Source organism: Pelodiscus sinensis, chromosome 15, assembly GCF_052426305.1.
Source record: "Pelodiscus sinensis isolate ZL-2025 chromosome 15, ASM5242630v1, whole genome shotgun sequence".
In the NCBI taxonomy this organism is placed as follows: domain Eukaryota; kingdom Metazoa; phylum Chordata; order Testudines; family Trionychidae; genus Pelodiscus; species Pelodiscus sinensis.
The window spans coordinates 42529097-42546560 of record NC_143066.1 but is presented as its reverse complement, the minus strand read 5'-3'; the positions used below and the strand labels follow the sequence as shown (position 1 = coordinate 42546560).

General features: G+C 62.2%; 1 protein-coding gene across 1 annotated transcript in view; it reads right to left on the bottom strand.

Annotated features, from left to right (window-relative positions):
- Positions 1 to 426: 426 nt before the first annotated feature.
- The window catches only part of HS3ST4 (heparan sulfate-glucosamine 3-sulfotransferase 4), a 113167-nt gene continuing 96129 nt past the window's right edge, over positions 427 to 17464 (bottom strand). The window contains exon 2 of the mRNA XM_075899950.2: positions 427 to 4412. Within this exon, the coding sequence (XP_075756065.2) occupies positions 3776 to 4412 (637 nt within the window). The 3' untranslated portion in view covers positions 427 to 3775. The remainder of the gene's footprint in view (positions 4413 to 17464) is intronic.

Here is a 17464-nt window from a genome sequence, read left to right as displayed (position 1 = left end):
AAAAGTGAATAAGGAAAAGTTATTTACTTCTTTCTGTTATATAAGAACTAGGGACCACCAAATGAAATTAATAGGTAGCAGGTGTTAAAAGGAAGTTTTCCTTTACACAATGCACAGCCAACCTGTGGAACTCCTTGCCAGAGGATGCTGTGAAGACTAGGTCTATGACAGGGTTCAAAAAAGAGCTAGCTAGATTCATGGAGGTTAGGTCCATCAATGGCTATTAGCCAGGATGGGTAGGAACGGTGTCCCCGGCCTCTGTCTAGAAATGGGTGACAGGGGAGGGATCACGTGAGGATTACGTGTTGTGATCCCCCCCTCTGGGGCCTCTGGCCTTGGCCACTGTGGGCCGACAGGACGCTGGGCTGGACGGCCGTTGGTCTGACCCGGCCTGGCTGTTCTGCTGTTATGTTGATTACTTGGTTAGTGCAGAGAATGCTCCTCAGCCTGGCCACTCCCGCTGCTTTGGGATGTACCTGGGCAGCGGCAGAGACAGGAGCAGCGGCGCCGAGAAACGCAGCTGCCACAACGTTTTCTTGGGGCGCGCTGTTGGGTCCCAGTTTTCCGAGGCGCGCGCTGTTCAGCACAGGCTGGTGCAGACAGGCGTGCCTGGGAGGCGGCGCCAGCACAGCAGTTTGGTTTCAGAAGGACGAATTCTCCATTCTCGTTTCTGAACCATTAAGTACCAGCTTTTCCATAACAATGAATCATCCAGTCGCTGTGTATAAAATTAAATATAATTTATGCTTTGCTAATGGAAATCAAATACAAAATCCAATCTCCTGGGTGGGGTGTGCTGACATTTCAATAGTAAAAAAAAAAAGTTATTACCCAGCTGCCTCCTAGCAGGTGCCCCTCTCGCGGGGGATGCGCCCGCCTCGGACACGAGCCCACTGCAGAGGCTTGTTGCGGCCAGGCGGGAGGCAGGGACATGGGAATGGCCATCGTGCCCAAGCCCACAAAGCCAGGTCGCCGGCTGTGCAAGGCCTCCCCTCCCAAACAGCAGCATGTGCGGGGCTATGAACGGCCCCCCAGCCCCGGCACGAGGGTCTCTCCTGGCTCTTTGCCTTGTCGGCAGGGCAGGCCACGAATGGTCTCCGGCAGCCTAGCCAGCAGCACAGCCCTTTGCTTGCCAGGGCAGTGACCCATGTCAAAATACACCTCTCCAAATGTGGCAAGACGACTGGGCCAGGGGACACCCGTGGGGCTGCCTGCCATGGGCACGGCCGGCCAGAGAGCTCTGGTAGCGGCCGCATGGGCCCTGCCTCCCCACACGCCGTTTGCCGCGTGAGCGCCTGGGCGGGACGGGGCTGCCGTGGCCAGGCTCTGCGGGGGAGCCGGGGCAGCGTCATGGGGCTGCTGTGGGAACAGAGCGGCAGGGCAGGGGGTGTATCTGGGAGCAGGGCAGGGGGTGTATCTGGGAGCAGGCAGGATTAAGCTACGTCTCCAGCCCCGCTATGGGTCAAAGGGCTTTACCCCCGGCAGAACAGCACGGTCAGTGCGCAGGCAGGCTCGGCGCCCGGGCACGGGCCTGGGGAAGGAGCAGGCGGGCGCGAAACCGGCCCAAGGACACATGTAGCGCGAGCCACTGGCGGCTGCCCCCCCCCCCCGATCCCCACCGGCACCGCAGGGAGGAGCACGACGCCCCGGCTCAGCAGGGTCTCACATGCGCAAGGACCAGTTTGGAGGCGGGATGGGGCCTCTGCTCTGGGAGGGGGGGGCCAACAGCAGCTTGGGTTCACCCTGCAATTGTCTGGACTGCTCAGGGGCTGCCCTCTGCAACCCGGAAGGGCTGGATCCTGCCAGCCGCTGAGGGCCCTCGGCTCCAATGTCTTCCCAGGGCTCACGGGCAAGCTTGTCTCTCCAGCCGGGACTCGGCCTCCAGCAGGAGTGAGGCCAAATCGAGTTCAGGGCTTGTGAGGCCTGCGAAATAGAAAGCGGCCGAGGGTGTCTGCGGAGCCGGGCCCCAGTGACGGGAGAGTTTACATCTGAAACCAGGAGTCGATGGGCTTTGAACGGCACAACAAGCCGGGGTTCATGCCACAGAAGCAATGACGCCCTAATGACATCCGAAACAACCGAACGCCCCCCCCCCCAGCGCCTGCACGCTGCGCTCTGGTTTGCTGGCGGGGAGCGCGCTTTATGTCAGCCGCTGGTTTCAAACCTAATCAGGCTAATACGCACTGACATTTACTTCGGCGGGAACCATGTGACGGTCCCCAAACCTGGCCCCGGCGAAATCTGACAAATGAATTTAGCTCCTTTTATACAATCCAGAGCAAGCGCTCCGCTTTCTTGGGTAATGAAGCACATGACAGGCCCTGAAACCCAACGCAGGTTCAGCTTGTTACATAGCTTAACGGTGTGTTAGTGACATTTCCTTTGGTTAGTCGGATCAACAAGGATTTCTTGCCACCTTAATCAAAACCGAGCCCTGGTCTTGCTCAGGAATACATAAGCTGCTTTCTTAAAGCACCATCTCAAAGGAGCACTGAGGCTTGATACAAAGAAAACTCTTCCCCCCCGCCTCCCGCCCATCCCTCCGCCCCAGCAGGCCGCACTGCTGCTCTTGGAAACACTAAATAAAAGGAAAAGAAAAGCAACCCAGACAGCAAGGAATCCGCCCCAGGAAGGCCAGGTTCCTGGCAGGCAGCACGGTGTTGTCCTTTGTGCGCACTGTCCCTGAATTCCTCTCCGGCGTGGGGCCAAACCCGCTGCCCCGCTCCCGGCGGCGCTTGGGCTCTGCCGAGGTTCTAGCAGTGGCAGGCGCTTGGCTCGCCTTGGCCAATTGGGCTGGCCAGAGCCCCCGGTCCGTTCCGGGGGGCGCCGGCTGGGGAATGACCTTTTCTCCTCTGCGGATTTCGAAGCAAAGGTGACGACGGTGTCGCGGGTTTGCAAACCAGCTCCCTTGCGTTTAGCAGCCGAGTCCCGATTTTCACAGGGGTGGGGCACCCGCCATCCCACCGACCAGCACCCGCAGTCCAGGGCGTTTGTGCTGCTCAGTATTTCTGACCATCAGGCCCGTGGCTGGGTTTGTGCAGCACCCTGGGCGCTGGGACACGGTTCTCCTAGCTAAAGAACTAAAAAGCCCCCTGCCACCTGCTGGGAGGGGGCACAGCCCTTCTGCGAGGAGGCCAAGTGCTCTGCTGGCTCCGCCTGGCTCCCTGGGGTGCCCGTGCGGGACAGGGGCTTGGAGCGCGCTCAGCTGAAGGGGCCTAGCAGGGATCCGAGGGAAAACCCGGGCTCTGGTCTCCCTGCCCACAGAGGAACCCGGCAGCCGCTCTGGTCAGACATGGGACTTCGGCCCCAAAGCGAGGAAAGACTCGGGCCCGGCACTTGGTAAGTGGGGGCTAGTGCAAGGGGTCACCAGTGTGCAAGTATCTGTGACTAGTGCGTGCGTGTGCGTGTCTGCGTGTGGGGGTCACCTGACTGCCCGGAAGGCAAAACTAAAGTAGTGCAGACGAGGGCGAATGTGTCAGCGTGCCTGGTGGCTGCATCCCTCAGGCGCTGCGGCTGCGGGCAGGGCTCTGAGCGTGACAGAACTAGGTGCTAGGGCCAGGTAGCCTCCCCAGCCATCCCTGCAATACAAGAGAGTGGGAGAGCTCGGAGCACCCCCATGCAACCGGCACTGGCGGGGACACGAAGGCGGCGGAGCTGGCAATGCCGTCCGCTCCACGGTGCCCGTCCCCCGCTCACAGGACCCAGGCCTTCGCCCTCTGCGCGTCTCTGGCAATGATTCGCCTGCAGCAAGCCGAGCTCGTCCCTGCCCTGGGCTTCACTCCTCCCTTTCCTCCTGCTCCCACTGGAAATCTTGGCCCGTCATTTGGTAAAACATGGCATTGAAGGGCTTGTAGAACTTGCGCAGTCTGTGGATAACGTCGGGGTCTATCTGGGGGTGAGTCCGGCCCTTGGACTTGCCCAGGCACCGGGGGGCACCGCTGTCCTCTGGCTTCTTCAGACACGGGAACCCCTTGGTTTTATTGAAATAAAAGTGCTTCTCGGTCACGACCCGCTTGAGGCCCAGGAAGTCCTGCACCTTGCCCATCTCCCCCGCGGGGTCAACGATCAGGCGCTCGCCGCTGACAAAGAGGATCTGGGAGAGGGGGAAGTACTGGAGCCAGCTCTCCAGGTGCAGCGCGTAGATCCCGATGCGGATGGCGCTCCAGGAGGCGTCGATCAGCCCCAGGGTGCGGTTCTTGAAGGCCAGCACTTCGAAGGTGGGGATCTCGGGCTTCTTGGAGAGCGTCTGCGTGTAGTCCGAGATGGCCCGGGTGACGGGGTCCCGCACCACCACGATCAGCTTGGTGTCCTTGGCCATGGAGTGGATGCGCTTCGGGGCCTCGTTGGTCACAAAGTAGCTGGGCGTCTTCTCCATCGTGATTTGCCCCTCCAGAGTCTTGGGCATCACGCTCCTGCGGGGAAGGAAGAGGAGAGAGGAAGAGGGTTAGTTCTGCAGCCGGAGCCCAGCCCCCAAGGGATCTCAGCCCTGTGGGCTCCCTGCCGGCCACGGGGACAGGCCACCCCTGGGCAAGCAGCCCTGGCTGCCCCGGGGCTCCTGGAGGGCTAGCGCCGAGGAGCGGCCTTAGGCGCTGGAGCCCGGGGAGGGTGAGCCCCGTGCGTGCGGAAGGCGGTCTCAGGGACACACTCAGCAGGCAATTTGCCACAGGCAGATGTAGACAAAAGTTAATTGACAATAAACCTGCACAATACCTGTCTCTACAGCACACCATCTGCTACCACTTGCTCAATTAAGTCTATTCACTTCAGAGCCTTGTACCAAAGTGGTGCATTCAGGATTACACAAGACCTTTTTGTTAGGATGACATGCTTTTAAATGTCTCCGCTAATAAAACTTAATACCGAATAAGATCCCTTGCTTCTAGTACAATAATTAAATTTATTTACTATCTTGCGTGTGAGGAAGAATGACTTTTCTTTTATCTCTAATTCACATGCGCTGTCAATAATTAATTGCTGCTGGGTTTTGAGCTTCCTGTGCAGCACTTTTATTAGCCAAAAGGAATTTGCCTCTGGATAGATTAACATGTAGTGAGCCTTTCCTGGGTCGCGTATTATCATAGTGTAAATGCAGCTGCGTCCTGATAGCTTTCAGAGCTACGAAGGTGGAGAAGAAAATGCCTGGCCCGTATGGCCAAGCCGCGGATGAAAGCCGCAAGCCAGAATGGTTTAAAGTATGGACCAGCCCTGAGCATCTTTTCTCCCTGAACGGCTGGGTAGCAGGCTGGCCTCCGGTTCGCACACAGGCTGCGCGCTCCCAGGAACAAGAACAGAACCTGGGTCTCCTCCCACCCGGTCCCTTGTGGCTCCTGGCTTGAGAACCATTATTCACCCGCAGGGACATTTACCCTCGGCTATGGAAAGGGCAGCGGCGCGGCGGCCTGCGTCCCCCCTTCTGCCTGGCTGCAGCCTTCTGCTTTGTGTCGTGATGTGCACCCGTGCAGCGCGTGAACCACCTCCCAGCCAAAAGGTGCCATTCGCCCCCTGATCTGGGCAGGAGTGTAAGGGGAGGAAGGCACGAGGCAGCCAGGAAGCAGGTTCCCAGGGCCCAGTGTTCCTCCCCGGGGCGGTGCCAAGCGCCAAAGCAAAGATCCTCATTTCAGCATTTGCAACAGGCACAAACATCTGTGTTCGGGGCTTAACATAAAACCCACGTGCTCCGCCGCTGGACCCTGACAGCCGGGCTCAGGGGAGTCGATGGCGACTGTGTGGCTTGAGGGGCAATTAGTGGGGAAGGGGCAGTCTTCCAGCAGGACCACGGCGCGACACGCACGGCACTGAGCGTCCCCTGGGAGGAGCTCCTGCATTGCACACGTCTCCTAGTAGCTCTGATGCAAGGTGAGGCAGCTCAACGCCCTGCAGCATCGGGCCCTTTCCATGGGAAGCTGATTTCTGTGCAAACATATGGTGAGAAAATAATGGGTCTAGGCTTGAAACGGTCCTTAGCAGCGCCGCGGGCTCCCAGCTGCCGCGATGCGGATGGCAAACAGCAGCGCACAAGCAGACACCCCCAGATGGGAGCCGTGAGCCGAGATGCGCTGTACTGTGCCGAGTGGTGGCGAGAGGGGAATAGACCTGAGAAATCTCGTTAGCTCCTCTTCCAGCCCGGCCTGTGGAAGGGAACAGGGAGAAAACAAGAGGGTTCCATACACAGTACTTCACAGCCCTCCAGCACTTCACACACATTTGTAGCGACGCGTAGCTTCTCCATTAAAATCTGCCAGGTGTCCCCCAAAGAGCTAGGGTTTCTAATGCCGTCTGAGAAGTAATGCTTCCACTCCATGGCCTTCCGCTGACATGGCCTCAGCTGGAGTCTTGTGTCCAGTTCTGGGCGCCACGTTCAGCACAGATGCGGACAAACTGGAGAAAGTTCAGAGAAGAGCAACAAAAGTGGTGAGTGGTCTAGAGAACATGCCCTGTGAGGGCAGACTGAAAGAACTGGAAAAGCGACGAAGAGTCCTGTGGCACCTTATAGACTAACTGAAGTGTAGGAGCATAAGCTTTCGTGGGCAAAGACCCACTTCGTCAGATGCATGCATCTGACGAAGTGGGTCTTTGCCCACGAAAGCTTATGCTCCTACACTTCAGTTAGTCTATAAGGTGCCACAGGACTCTTCGTCGCTTTTGCAGATTCAGACTAACACGGCTACCCCTCTGATGAAAGAACTGGGTTTGTTTAGTCCAGAGAAGAGAAGGCGGAGGGGACATTGTAACAGTTTTCAAGAAAATGTCGTGCCCATCTGTAAAAAGAGGAAGAAGGACGATCCAGGGAACTACAGACCAGTCGGCCTCACCTCAGTCCCTGGAAAAATCATGGAGGGATCCTCAAGGAATCCATTTTGAAGCACTTGGAAGAGGGGAAAATGATCAGGAATAGTCAGCATGGATTCACCAAAGGCAAGTCGCGACTGATCAGCCTGATTGCCTTCTATGATGAGGTAACTGGCTCAGTAGATATGGGGACGTCAGTGGATGTGATCTACCTTGACTTTAGCAAAGCTTTTGATACGTCTCCCACAATATTCTTGCCAGCAAGTGGAGGAAGTACGGATTGGATATATGGATTGTAAGGTGGATAGAAAGCTGGCTAGATTGTCGGGCACAACGGGCAGTGATTAACGGCTCGATGTTGGGTTGGCAGTCGGTTTCTAGCGGAGTGCCCCAAGGATCAGTTCTAAGGCTGGTTTTGTTCAACAGCTTTATTGATGGCCTCGATGAGGGGATGGATTGCACCCTCAGCAAGTTTGCCAATGATACTAAACTGGTGAGAGAGGTAAATACGTTGGAGGATAGGGAGAAGGTCTAGATTAACGAAAAAAATTGGAGGATTGGGCCAAAAGAAATCTGATGAGATTCTGAAGAATCCCAAGCATTGTTACAGGCTGAGGACTGACTGGCTAAGAAGCAGCTCAGCAGAAATGGACCTGGGGATGAGAAGCTGGATACGAGTCAACAGTGTCCCTTGTAGCCATGAGCAGAGAGCGAATGACGGACACGTTGCAGACCGACATGGGGAGACTCCAGCTCTGAGTGTGGCTGTGGCCACTGCCTGCCACAGAGACTGGGGTGGGACCTGCCCACGGTCCATGGAGTGCATGAGCCAAGCGATTGCCCCCAGCGTGCTAAGCTCACTGACCCCAATGTGATTCACGAGTGGGCCCCTGTGACGTAGTGGGGGGTACCTTGCTGGTTGCTATGCTAGGCAGTGGGTTGTGGGTGACCTCCGTTGGCTGCTGTCTGTAGCACGGCCCAGCAGGGCAGGGGATGAGTCATTATGCAAGGGGGCTTCGAACCAGTCCGACCAGTTATCTCCCAGGGAGCGGAACAATGGGAAGAAGGGGAGTGGAGCCCTGGCTGGGGGCAGGGCTGGAAGTGAGGGAGTTAGGTTTCTGGCTGGTATCATGGAGGAAGCAGCCTAGGGAAAGGGGCTGGGATTTAGGGGCCCAGGCTCCCCCATCTCAAGGGGGCTGAGGCATCCTAGGCCTGCCCTGGAACCAGATTCCATCTGTGCTGTGCTGTATCCTGAAGAAGCAATAAACTCCCTCTGTTCTACTGGCTGGTGGAGTCTGTCCATGCCATTACGGGGGTGCAGGAAATGGGAAAACCCCAACGCGCCGTCACAGCCCCCTGCAGCCCTGAGTGCCGTGCTGAGCAGGCGGGTAGTGCTGCCCCGCAAGCGGCGTGGAGAATGGTCACATATGATAGCGAACGAAGAGCGGGTGAGCAAGAACTTGTGTTTAGGAAAACTCTCTTTTCTTCTCCTCCACGCCTCTCCAGCGAGCAGGGGGCTCTGAGTGCACTCAGCCTCATTCCAGCGGGTTCGATCTCTGGAGCACTGCGTTAGCTGCATTGAATGATGGCCGAGAGACACACCGCAAAAGGGAGATTGCTGGCGGCTGCTTCCCCCTCAGATTCTGCCATGTCCCCCTCTCCTCGGCGCAGCTGTTGTACTCCATCTCCCCGCGATGCGGGCGGGATCCAGCCCTCTCCCCTGGTCTGAAGTGGCACCGTGCTTGTGTGCGTGTCTCCGACACAGCCCGGGGAGGCAGGGCCGGGGCGAACGTCCCACAGGCCCCAGGAGCCCAGGGGAAGGGAGGTCCCAGGCAAGATGTTCAAAGGGGAAGTGTGACGGCGCGTTGGGGGTTCCCCGTCTCCTGCACCCCGAAATGGCACAAACAGACTGCACCAGCCGGTGGAATAGAGGAAGTTTATTGCCTCTGCAGGATACAGCACAGCACAGATGTAGTCTGGCCACAGAGCTGGGCTAGGATGCCTCAGGCCCCCTTGAGATGGGGAGACTGGGCCCCTAAACTCCAGTCCCTTCTTCTAGGCCCTCCTCCATGCTCTCCCACAGTCTAACTAAATTCCCTTGCAGCCCTGCCCCCCAGTCAGGGCCGCATTCCACCTTCCTTTGTTCCTCTCCATGGGGGGTGTCTGGCCACTGGTTCAACAAGTTTGGCATTACCTCTGCCTAGCGAGGTTTTCCCTGCTGGGTCTTGCTCCAGACAGCAGGGGTCACCACAGCCCAGCAATTACCCCCACTACGTCACAGGAAGGGACACTAAGTGGACTGGGGCTGACGTCTTGGCACGCAGCGGATAACAAGGGACAGAGGGAGGCCAGGGCTGGCAGCCAGAGGAGCAGACTCCAGGGTTTGTGGCTGGGGAGGGTTTGGGAAGGAGCTGTAAGCAGGCAAAGAGGAAGCGAGCAGGGCGTGGGGCGAGAGGCAGGGCGCCAGGGTGCTCCAGAGGCGGTGGGGCAGAGTCAGGAGGAGTCTGGAGCAAAGCCCAGCTCCGCTCCAGGCCTTGTGCAGCATCGCCAGCCCCAAATGTTCACAAGTTGTGAGTCAGGCTCCTCAGAATCGTGAAATTGGCTTTCAAATCTTGAGATCATGTAAGAAAATCAATAGACTCCAGTTCTTTTTATCTGACGTCGGCTTGTTAAGCCTTTAGGGGCCATTGGGGGCGCCTTTCGAAACCTTCCCCACGGCCACACGGCAGGAACCGCCTTGTTCTGCAAGAGCAAAGGCTGAGATCAGCCCCCGGCCGCCGGGAGCTGGGCTTGAAGGGAACAATGATCGTAATGCCCCGCCTGTCTGCAGACCTGCTGACGCACACGGGCAAGGTCTCAGGCAGGGCCACTCTGCTCAAGCCGGCTTCCCTAGGAACCGAGAAGGGATTTCGGCCGGCCGCTTGACTACCGACATAGGCGTGAGGGCCCTGTCGCTGGCGCTGCCAAGCAGCCGCTGTTCTGTCCTTCGCAGCCGCCACTCTGCACCTGGCCTCCGGGACTGACATGGCCACGAGTCCACGGGAGCGGGGCCGGAGTGTGCTGCTCCTCGGGCGCAGGGCCGGGTGCCGGTGCCACGGCAGGAGCGCTCGTCGGGCAGGGAAGCCCTGCCTCTCTGGCAGCCCCGCCTGCGCTGGGTTGCTGGCGCTGGCTGCGCGCCGAGCAGAGCAATGCCTCTGCCAATCCGGGGGTGGGCGCTGGCTCACAGCGCTTCCCGGCAACAGGCTTTGTTCCTGTTCGGATGTGGCTGCGGGGGCCGTGGCGACTGTGCGGCACAGACGGGCTGCAGGCAGCCTGTCTCCTGGAGCCAGTGCCCCGGGCCTGCGGGCTTGGAACCAGTCTCCACTGCGTGCCGCGAAGGACATCCGGGCCCTGGGCAGTCCGCAGCGCAGGCCTCGCTCCCTGGCTGGAGAATCCGACCTGCCCCTCCCACGCCAGGCGTGCCCAGCTGGGTCCCTGTGTGTGCTGGTGTGGCGGCACGTCGGGGTCCCCTGCCTCCTGCACCCCCGTAGTGGCACGGACAGACTCCCCCAGCCGGTAGAACAGAGAGTTTATTGCTTCTCCAGGATACAGCACAGCACAGATGGAATCTGGTTCCAGGGCAGGCCTAGGATACCTCAGCCCCCTTGATATGGGGGAGCCTGGGGCCCTAAATCCCAGCCCCCTTGCTTAGGCTGCTTCCTCCATGATGCCAGACAGAAACTAAAAAACTCTCTCCCAGCCCTGCCCCCAGCCAGGGGCTGGCCTCCACCCTCCTCCCTTTGTCTCTCCCTGTGGGGCTGAGCCTGGGTGTCTGGTTAATCCACATTTGGGAGAGTCAGTGAGAATCTCCCATCCCAGCGCAGGGGGCCCCGGGTCACAGAGCAGACAGCCCCCCGCATGGCACAGCGCAGGGGGCTCTGGGTCACAGAGCAGACAGCCCCCCCCACGGCACAGCGCAGGGGGCTCTGGGTCACAGAGCAGACAGCCCCCCCCCACGGCACAGCGCAGGGGGCCCTGGGTCACAGAGCAGACAGCCCCCCCCCATGGCACAGCGCAGGGGGCCCTGGGTCACAGAGCAGACAGCCCCCCCCATGGCACAGCGCAGGGGGCCCCGGGTCACAGAGCAGACAGCCCCCCCCACGGCACAGCGCAGGGGGACCTGGGTCACAGAGCAGACAGCCCCCCCCACAGCACAGCGCAGGGGGCCCCAGGTCACAGAGCAGACAGCCCCCCCCCCGGCACAGCGCAGGGGGCCCCGGGTCACAGAGCAGACAGGCCCCCCCCCACGGCACAGCGCAGGGGGCCCCGGGTCACAGAGCAGACAGCCCCCCCCATGGCACAGCGCAGGGGCCCCGGGTCACAGAGCAGACAGCCCCCCCCATGGCACAGCGCAGGGGGCCCTGGGTCACAGAGCAGACAGCCCCCCCCACGGCACAGCGCAGGGGGCCCTGGATCACAGAGCAGACAGCCCCCCCCACGGCACAGCGCAGGGGGCTCTGGGTCACAGAGCAGACAGCCCCCCCCACGGCACAGCGCAGGGGGCTCTGGGTCACAGAGCAGACAGCCCCCCCCATGGCACAGCGCAGGGGGCCCTGGGTCACAGAGCAGACAGCCCCCCCCACGGCACAGCGCAGGGGGCCCTGGATCACAGAGCAGACAGCCCCCCCCATGGCACAGCGCAGGGGGCCCCGGGTCACAGAGCAGACAGCCCCCCCCCCCACGGCACAGCTCGCTCCTGTACGGCCTGGCACTTTCCAGCCCTTGTCTCCTGATTGGCTCCCGCCGGAGCGCTCCCCCTTTGTCCGTGGGCTGGGGACCAGGGCGTTCCTCCTTCCAGCGGGGTCCGTGGCCAGGCTGCAGATCGCAATGCACTGCCTGCCCGAGCAAGGCCCGTGGCCCCGGGCGGCTGGGAGAAACTCACTGTGGAGCAGGGGAAGGGCCCCACGTCCAGTGCCGTGCTCGGCCTTTCCCCCGGGCCTGGCCTGCCTGCCCCTGCCGCGGGGACGTGCTCTACCAGCGCGAGCGAGCTGTGCTTTGTAGGTCAGGGCACCACTCCCTGAGGTCACAAGGAGATTGGGGAAAACTATTCCCCTAGGCGGGTGGGCAGGGGCGGATATAGGGCAGGGCGAACGGGGCGGCCGCCCCGGGCCCCGCGCTTCAGAAAGCCCCGCACATGCTCCATGGCAACGGGGGGCCCCGTGAAATTATGCTGCCCGGGGCCCCGCAAAGCGGTCATCTGCCCCTGCGGGTGGGAAGCGCTGGGCTGGTTCCTGAGGGAGGGGGGAGTCTCCATCCCTAGAGGTGTTTATGTCCCGGCTTGACCAAGCCCTGGCCGGGATGTCTGAGCTGGATTGGTCCTGCCTTGGGCAGGGGCTGGACCGGATGGCTCCTGAGGTCTCTGCCGGCCCTGGGATTCTCCGATAAGCCACCTGCTCTGGCGGAGCGGGCGCCTGGCTGCCGGACACAAGAGCCCAGGGTGCACCGGGGTGGGTGGCGCAGCTCATCTGAGGGCACAAGGGGGCGGTGGATGCGGCTCCAGCCGGGGGCCGGGCTGCAGTCCAGAAACGGCTGTGGCAGCAGGAAAGTCTCTGCCGCGCCCCTGCCTCGCCACGCGCCGCTCCCGGGCTGCAGGGCGGTGCCGGGCTGCATGTGGTGCAGGGGAGCGGCCCACTCGCCTGCACTCGGAATTGCCTCCTGCTGCAGCTCCCACGGCGCCTGGGCAGCCCAGCCGCTCAGCACTGGGGCTCAAGGGACCCTCTGAGCAGCTGGCCAGTCCTGCGGGTCAGAGAGCCAAAGCCAGGAGCCGCAGCTGTGCACCCTTGGCCTGGCCAGCCACGTTCAGAGGCCTCAGCCCTGGAGCAGGCGTGGCCAGAGGCCACATCTCTATGAAAACACCTCTGCTTGAAAAATGCTGCTTTGCCCACAGGAAATGCTGGGCCCGACGTTCATCTCCGCTCTGCAGTCTGGACTCGGAGCTCGTTTCCTCCGGGTTCTGCTTTCCAGCGGCAGACACCTGCGGGAGCGGCCCTGGCCGGAGCCTTCCCACACCACTGCCTGGAGCTGCACAGCTGGCCGGGCTTTGAGCTCGGGCTGGGACGGCTGAGTCACCCACGTCCCAGGCCAGACTCCCCAGGGCCTAGCCCAGGCCACCCAGGCCAAAATATTACACATTCTAGGTGCTGATCAGGCGGGGGTGCAGAACACCCAGCGCTCAGCTCCCTACGTAGCCCGGCCCTTGCGTTGCAAATTTGGGCCTCAAATTCCGTTGGCAAAATGGGAGGAAGCCTTCCCCAGCACCTCCCAGGGCTGGAGGAGGATGGCCAAGCACATGGGTAATTAACATATTTTTTAGTAATAGTAGGAGTTCAGAACATTAGGCCCTGTCTACACGGGCATGTTTTGTCAAGGGGGCAGGGACTGTGTGGGGTGTGGGCAAGGGCTGCATGGGGCAGGGACTGTGTGGGGCAGGGAAGACAGTCCCACCCCCCAGAAGAGGCACAGCCATGCACAGCGGATCAGCTGAGACAGCAGGGGCCTGCCCGCAACCAAGCAGCAGCAGCAGCACATAAGTGTCCTCCGGGCCTGGGAGCTGGGCTGGAACGCCGGGCGACAGCAAAGAGCCGCTGATCCTGGGGATTCAATTACCCGGCCACCGGCGCGGCAGTGACACTTGTTTACAATTTCCCAGACACGGGAGGCTCTTTCCTGTGCAAGTCTCCGAGCAAACGGCAGGCTCGGGTGGGTGGAAGTGGCTGGCTGATGCTAATCGGAGGCAGCGCTGGCGACAGCAGGTGCTGGCAGCGGGGTGCTGGGCCGGGAGACGGGCGGACGGCACAACGGAACAGCACAAAGCCAGGGACCCGGCGAGCTCCTGGCCTGGCCAAGCCTGTGGCTGCGGGCGGGGGCACCAGGAAGCAGGTGAGCAGACGGCTCCCTGCTCCCGTGGGTGCCCAGCGCCTCGGCAGCTGGCTGGAGGACACTGGCGCTGCCCAGCCCTGGAGCCGGAGGCGACCGTTGTTCTTGTGTGGGTCACGTGGGCAGTCTTACGGGCCGCCATTTTCCAGGGGCCACGACAGAGCCGGCCCGACCTCCCGAATCCTCCCCCCAGGTTTCCCTGGTTACTCCCCGACCTTTTTCTTGACAAATAATTGTCCCGTATTTTTTTGAAACCATCGGGCAACGCTATGGGCGAGCCGGCAGTCGCCCGGGGCCACCACTGGGTTAGGACCGGCCCTGTGCGTGGGACCCCTGGGGAGCAGCCGGCTGCCGGCTGTGCTGGCTGGCGATGCAGCCCCAGGCGAGACAAAGCAGACTGCGGCTGGGCGGCTGCGCTACCTGCCCACGCCCGGCTGGGAGCTCTCCCGCCCACCTGGACCTGGGCTGACTCGTTTCACGCAGGCTCCCGAGCAGCGTCCAGCGCTACCGGCTCCCAGCCAGGCCAGCCCTGCTGACGCAGTGGGAGTCACGCGGCCGCCCGCCCTCTCCACACGCTGCTGCCACCAGCCACATGCAGGCCCGGGGCTGGCGGTGGAGAGTCCCAGTGGCCGAGTTTCATGTGCAAACTGCTGGGCCAGTCCCCCGGGGTCTCACCCCAGGTGACGCCGCACAGGCTGTGGGCTCCCCGGTGCCAAGCTGCGCATCACCCCGAGGTGGGCAGGGCCGCGGGCAGCCTCTCCTGGGGGACAGCAGCTTTCATAAGGAGCTGGGGGGCAGGGTCTCTGACCATGGGTGGCTGCCTGGGAATGGCCTGGCCTGACCCCTTCCTGCCCACTCCCAAGACGAGCCTGCGGGCGCGCTCCACGGGCAGCCGCGCTGGGCCCCCAAGCAAGGTGGGGCGGCCTCTGGGACCAGGGCTGGGAGGGCGGGGCTGGGGCGAGGCAGCCCTTAGTACTGCGCGGCGCCCGTCGCTCGCTCCACTCAAAGGGCCGAGGCTCTGGCGGCAGCAGTGGCCGGACCCTTTGGTATCGCTGGGCCCTGGGGCAATCGCCCCATTGCCCCCCCCCCTCATTGGCAGGCCAGTCAATGGGGGCCCTGCACCAGTTTAATCCCTCCCCCCAGTGGCCATGCCAAACCGTGTTCTCCCTCCAGCTGCACAGAGCTGGGATAGGCGCTGACAGCTTTATTACTCATAAGCCTTTTCCCATAGCGCCCAGCAACGTTCCATTGAATTTTTTCCATCCCTGTGCAGAATAAATGTTGCCCTGGGCACCGAGGCAGGCACGGATGTGCACCACCTCTGGAGACATGCTGCCAGCGGGGGGCACTGTGGACGAACCAGCTGGGTGGCTTTTGTCTCCCTCCAGGGCCGCCCAAGCGCTGAGCTTACAGGGAACGCTGTGCCCAGCCCTCCAACTATGCGTCTAGGCACTGCCCCAAGCCTCCTGCAGCCCCTCCCCCGTTCCCTGAGCGCCCGGCAGGGCTGGGCTCCGGAACACAGGGGCTTGCTGCTGCCTGGGCGGGCCCTGGCGCCCATGACTGTGGAGGTGCCTCTGATCTATGCCCCTGAGGCTGATGGGATGAAAATGAACCCAAATGCAGTAGGAAATAGGGCCTCCCTGGCCCGCCCTTCCTGCAGACAGCATCTGCCAGCTGGGACCTCGGCTGCAGGATCTGCCAGAGGCTTGGCGCCCTCTGAGACGGACGCTGGGTCTCTGGCCAGGCGCCCTGGTGACAAGGCCCAGGGGGCACCCGCATGGATGCCCCCTGCCCCTCCCCAGCCAGGCAAGGGGCGTGCCGGTGCCCAGTGCACTCAGTGCGGCTCCAGCAGAGCGGGAGAAATCAACTGCTGTGCAAACACCTGTCTGCGCTCGCCGGCCCGATGGGGATGCGCCTGCCGGGAGCTCGCTCCATTGGCAGATGTTCAAATCCAAAGCAAACAAACGGGGGATTCACGGCAGAGCCACTGACAAGCTCTTAATTGCAGGAGCCCTTCAGGTGAGCCAGTCGCAAGAGCCAGGGGGCGAGGAATTAAAATCGAGAGCTAATTGCCGGGGAGCCCCTCTTGCTGCAGGGCTGGGCACCTGGAGCCTCGTGCAAAGCAAGCCTGGCATGTGGGGCGCCAGAGGCACGGGGATTTCGCTCTGCTTCCCGCTGAGCTCCTGCACACAGCTCTGACAGCTTGCCCGCAATGGGCCCCGCTTGCAGGCGAGCCAGGGTGGAGGGAAACGCCTGGCTCGGAAGGACACAGCAACCAAAGGCTCCCGTCAGTCCATGGGGAGGGCTGGCGCCTGTAAGCTCCACTGATGGAGTGGAGGGAGAGGGGGGGCTGCTCAGGGATTTCTGCCCCTCTCCAAGACCTACTGAGCTGTGCAGGAGCCGCGGGGCAGAGAGCGTCATTCCTGCAGAGAGCCAGGCCTGGCAGGGCAGCTCCTGTGGGATGATACTCCAGACCTAGCCACTGGAGGGGAGAGCTGCCTGGAGGCAGGCCGGTGGGTTTCTACCCCAGGGCAGCCAGTGGCTGTCAGTGTGCTGCGTGCAGTAACGTTCTCGTGTCCGCACCCAGCCCGTCCAGAGCAGCTGGGCAGGGAATCCAAGGCAGCACCTCCAGGACGAAGGGCTCGCGGGGCCACGAGTGGGCTGCACATCGGTTCTCCCCCCTTTCTGAGTCTGACGGATTCCCTGCAGGGGCAAAGCCCGCTCTAGCCAGCCTCACGGCACGTTTGGTTTCATGGCAGCGCTCGTTACCACCTGCCGGGCCGTGTCCAGCACTCTGCCAGGAGAGCTCTGCCGGGCTGTGTCCAGCACTCTGCCGGGAGCGCTCTGCCGGGCCGTGTCCAGCACTCTGCCGGGAGCGCTCTGCCGGGCCGTGTCCAGCACTCTGCCAGGAGAGCTCTGCCGGGCCGTGTCCAGCACTCTGCCGGGAGCGCTCTGCCGGGCCGTGTCCAGGAGCACTCTGCCAGGAGCGCTCTGCCGGGCCGTGTCCAGCACTCTGCCAGGAGAGCTCTGCCGCGCCGTGTCCAGCACTCTGCCAGGAGCGCTCTGCCGGGCCGTGTCCAGCACTCTGTCGGGAGTGCTCTGCCGGGCCGTGTCCAGGAGCACTCTGCCGGGAGAGCTCTGCCGCGCCGTGTCCAGCACTCTGCCAGGAGAGCTCTGCCGGGCCGTGTCCAGCACTCTGCCGGGAGCGCTCTGCCGGGCCGTGTCCAGGAGCACTCTGCCAGGAGAGCTCTGCCGGGCCGTGTCCAGCACTCTGCCGGGAGCGCTCTGCCGCGCCGTGTCCAGGAGCACTCTGCCAGGAGAGCTCTGCCGGGCCGTGTCCAGCACTCTGCCGGGAGCGCTCTGCCGTGCCGTGTCCAGCACTCTGCCAGGAGAGCTCTGCCGGGCCGTGTCCAGCACTCTGCCGGGAGCGCTCTGCCGGGCCGTGTCCAGCACTCTGCCAGGAGCGCTCTGCCAGGAGCGCTCTGCTGGGAGCGCTCTGCCGTGCCGTGCTGAGGAGCACTCTGCCAGGAGCGCTCTGCCGTGCCGAGGAGCTCTCTGCCGGGAGCACTCTGCCATGCTGTGCCGTGCCGAGGAGCACTCTGCCGTGCCGTGCCGTGCCATGCCGTGCCAAGGAGCTCTCTGCCGGGAGCACTCTGCCATGCCGTGCCATGCCGAGGAGCTCTCTGCCGTGCTGTGCCGTGCTGAGGAGCTCTCTGCCGGGAGCACTCTGCCATGCCGTGCCATGCCGTGCCGAGGAGCA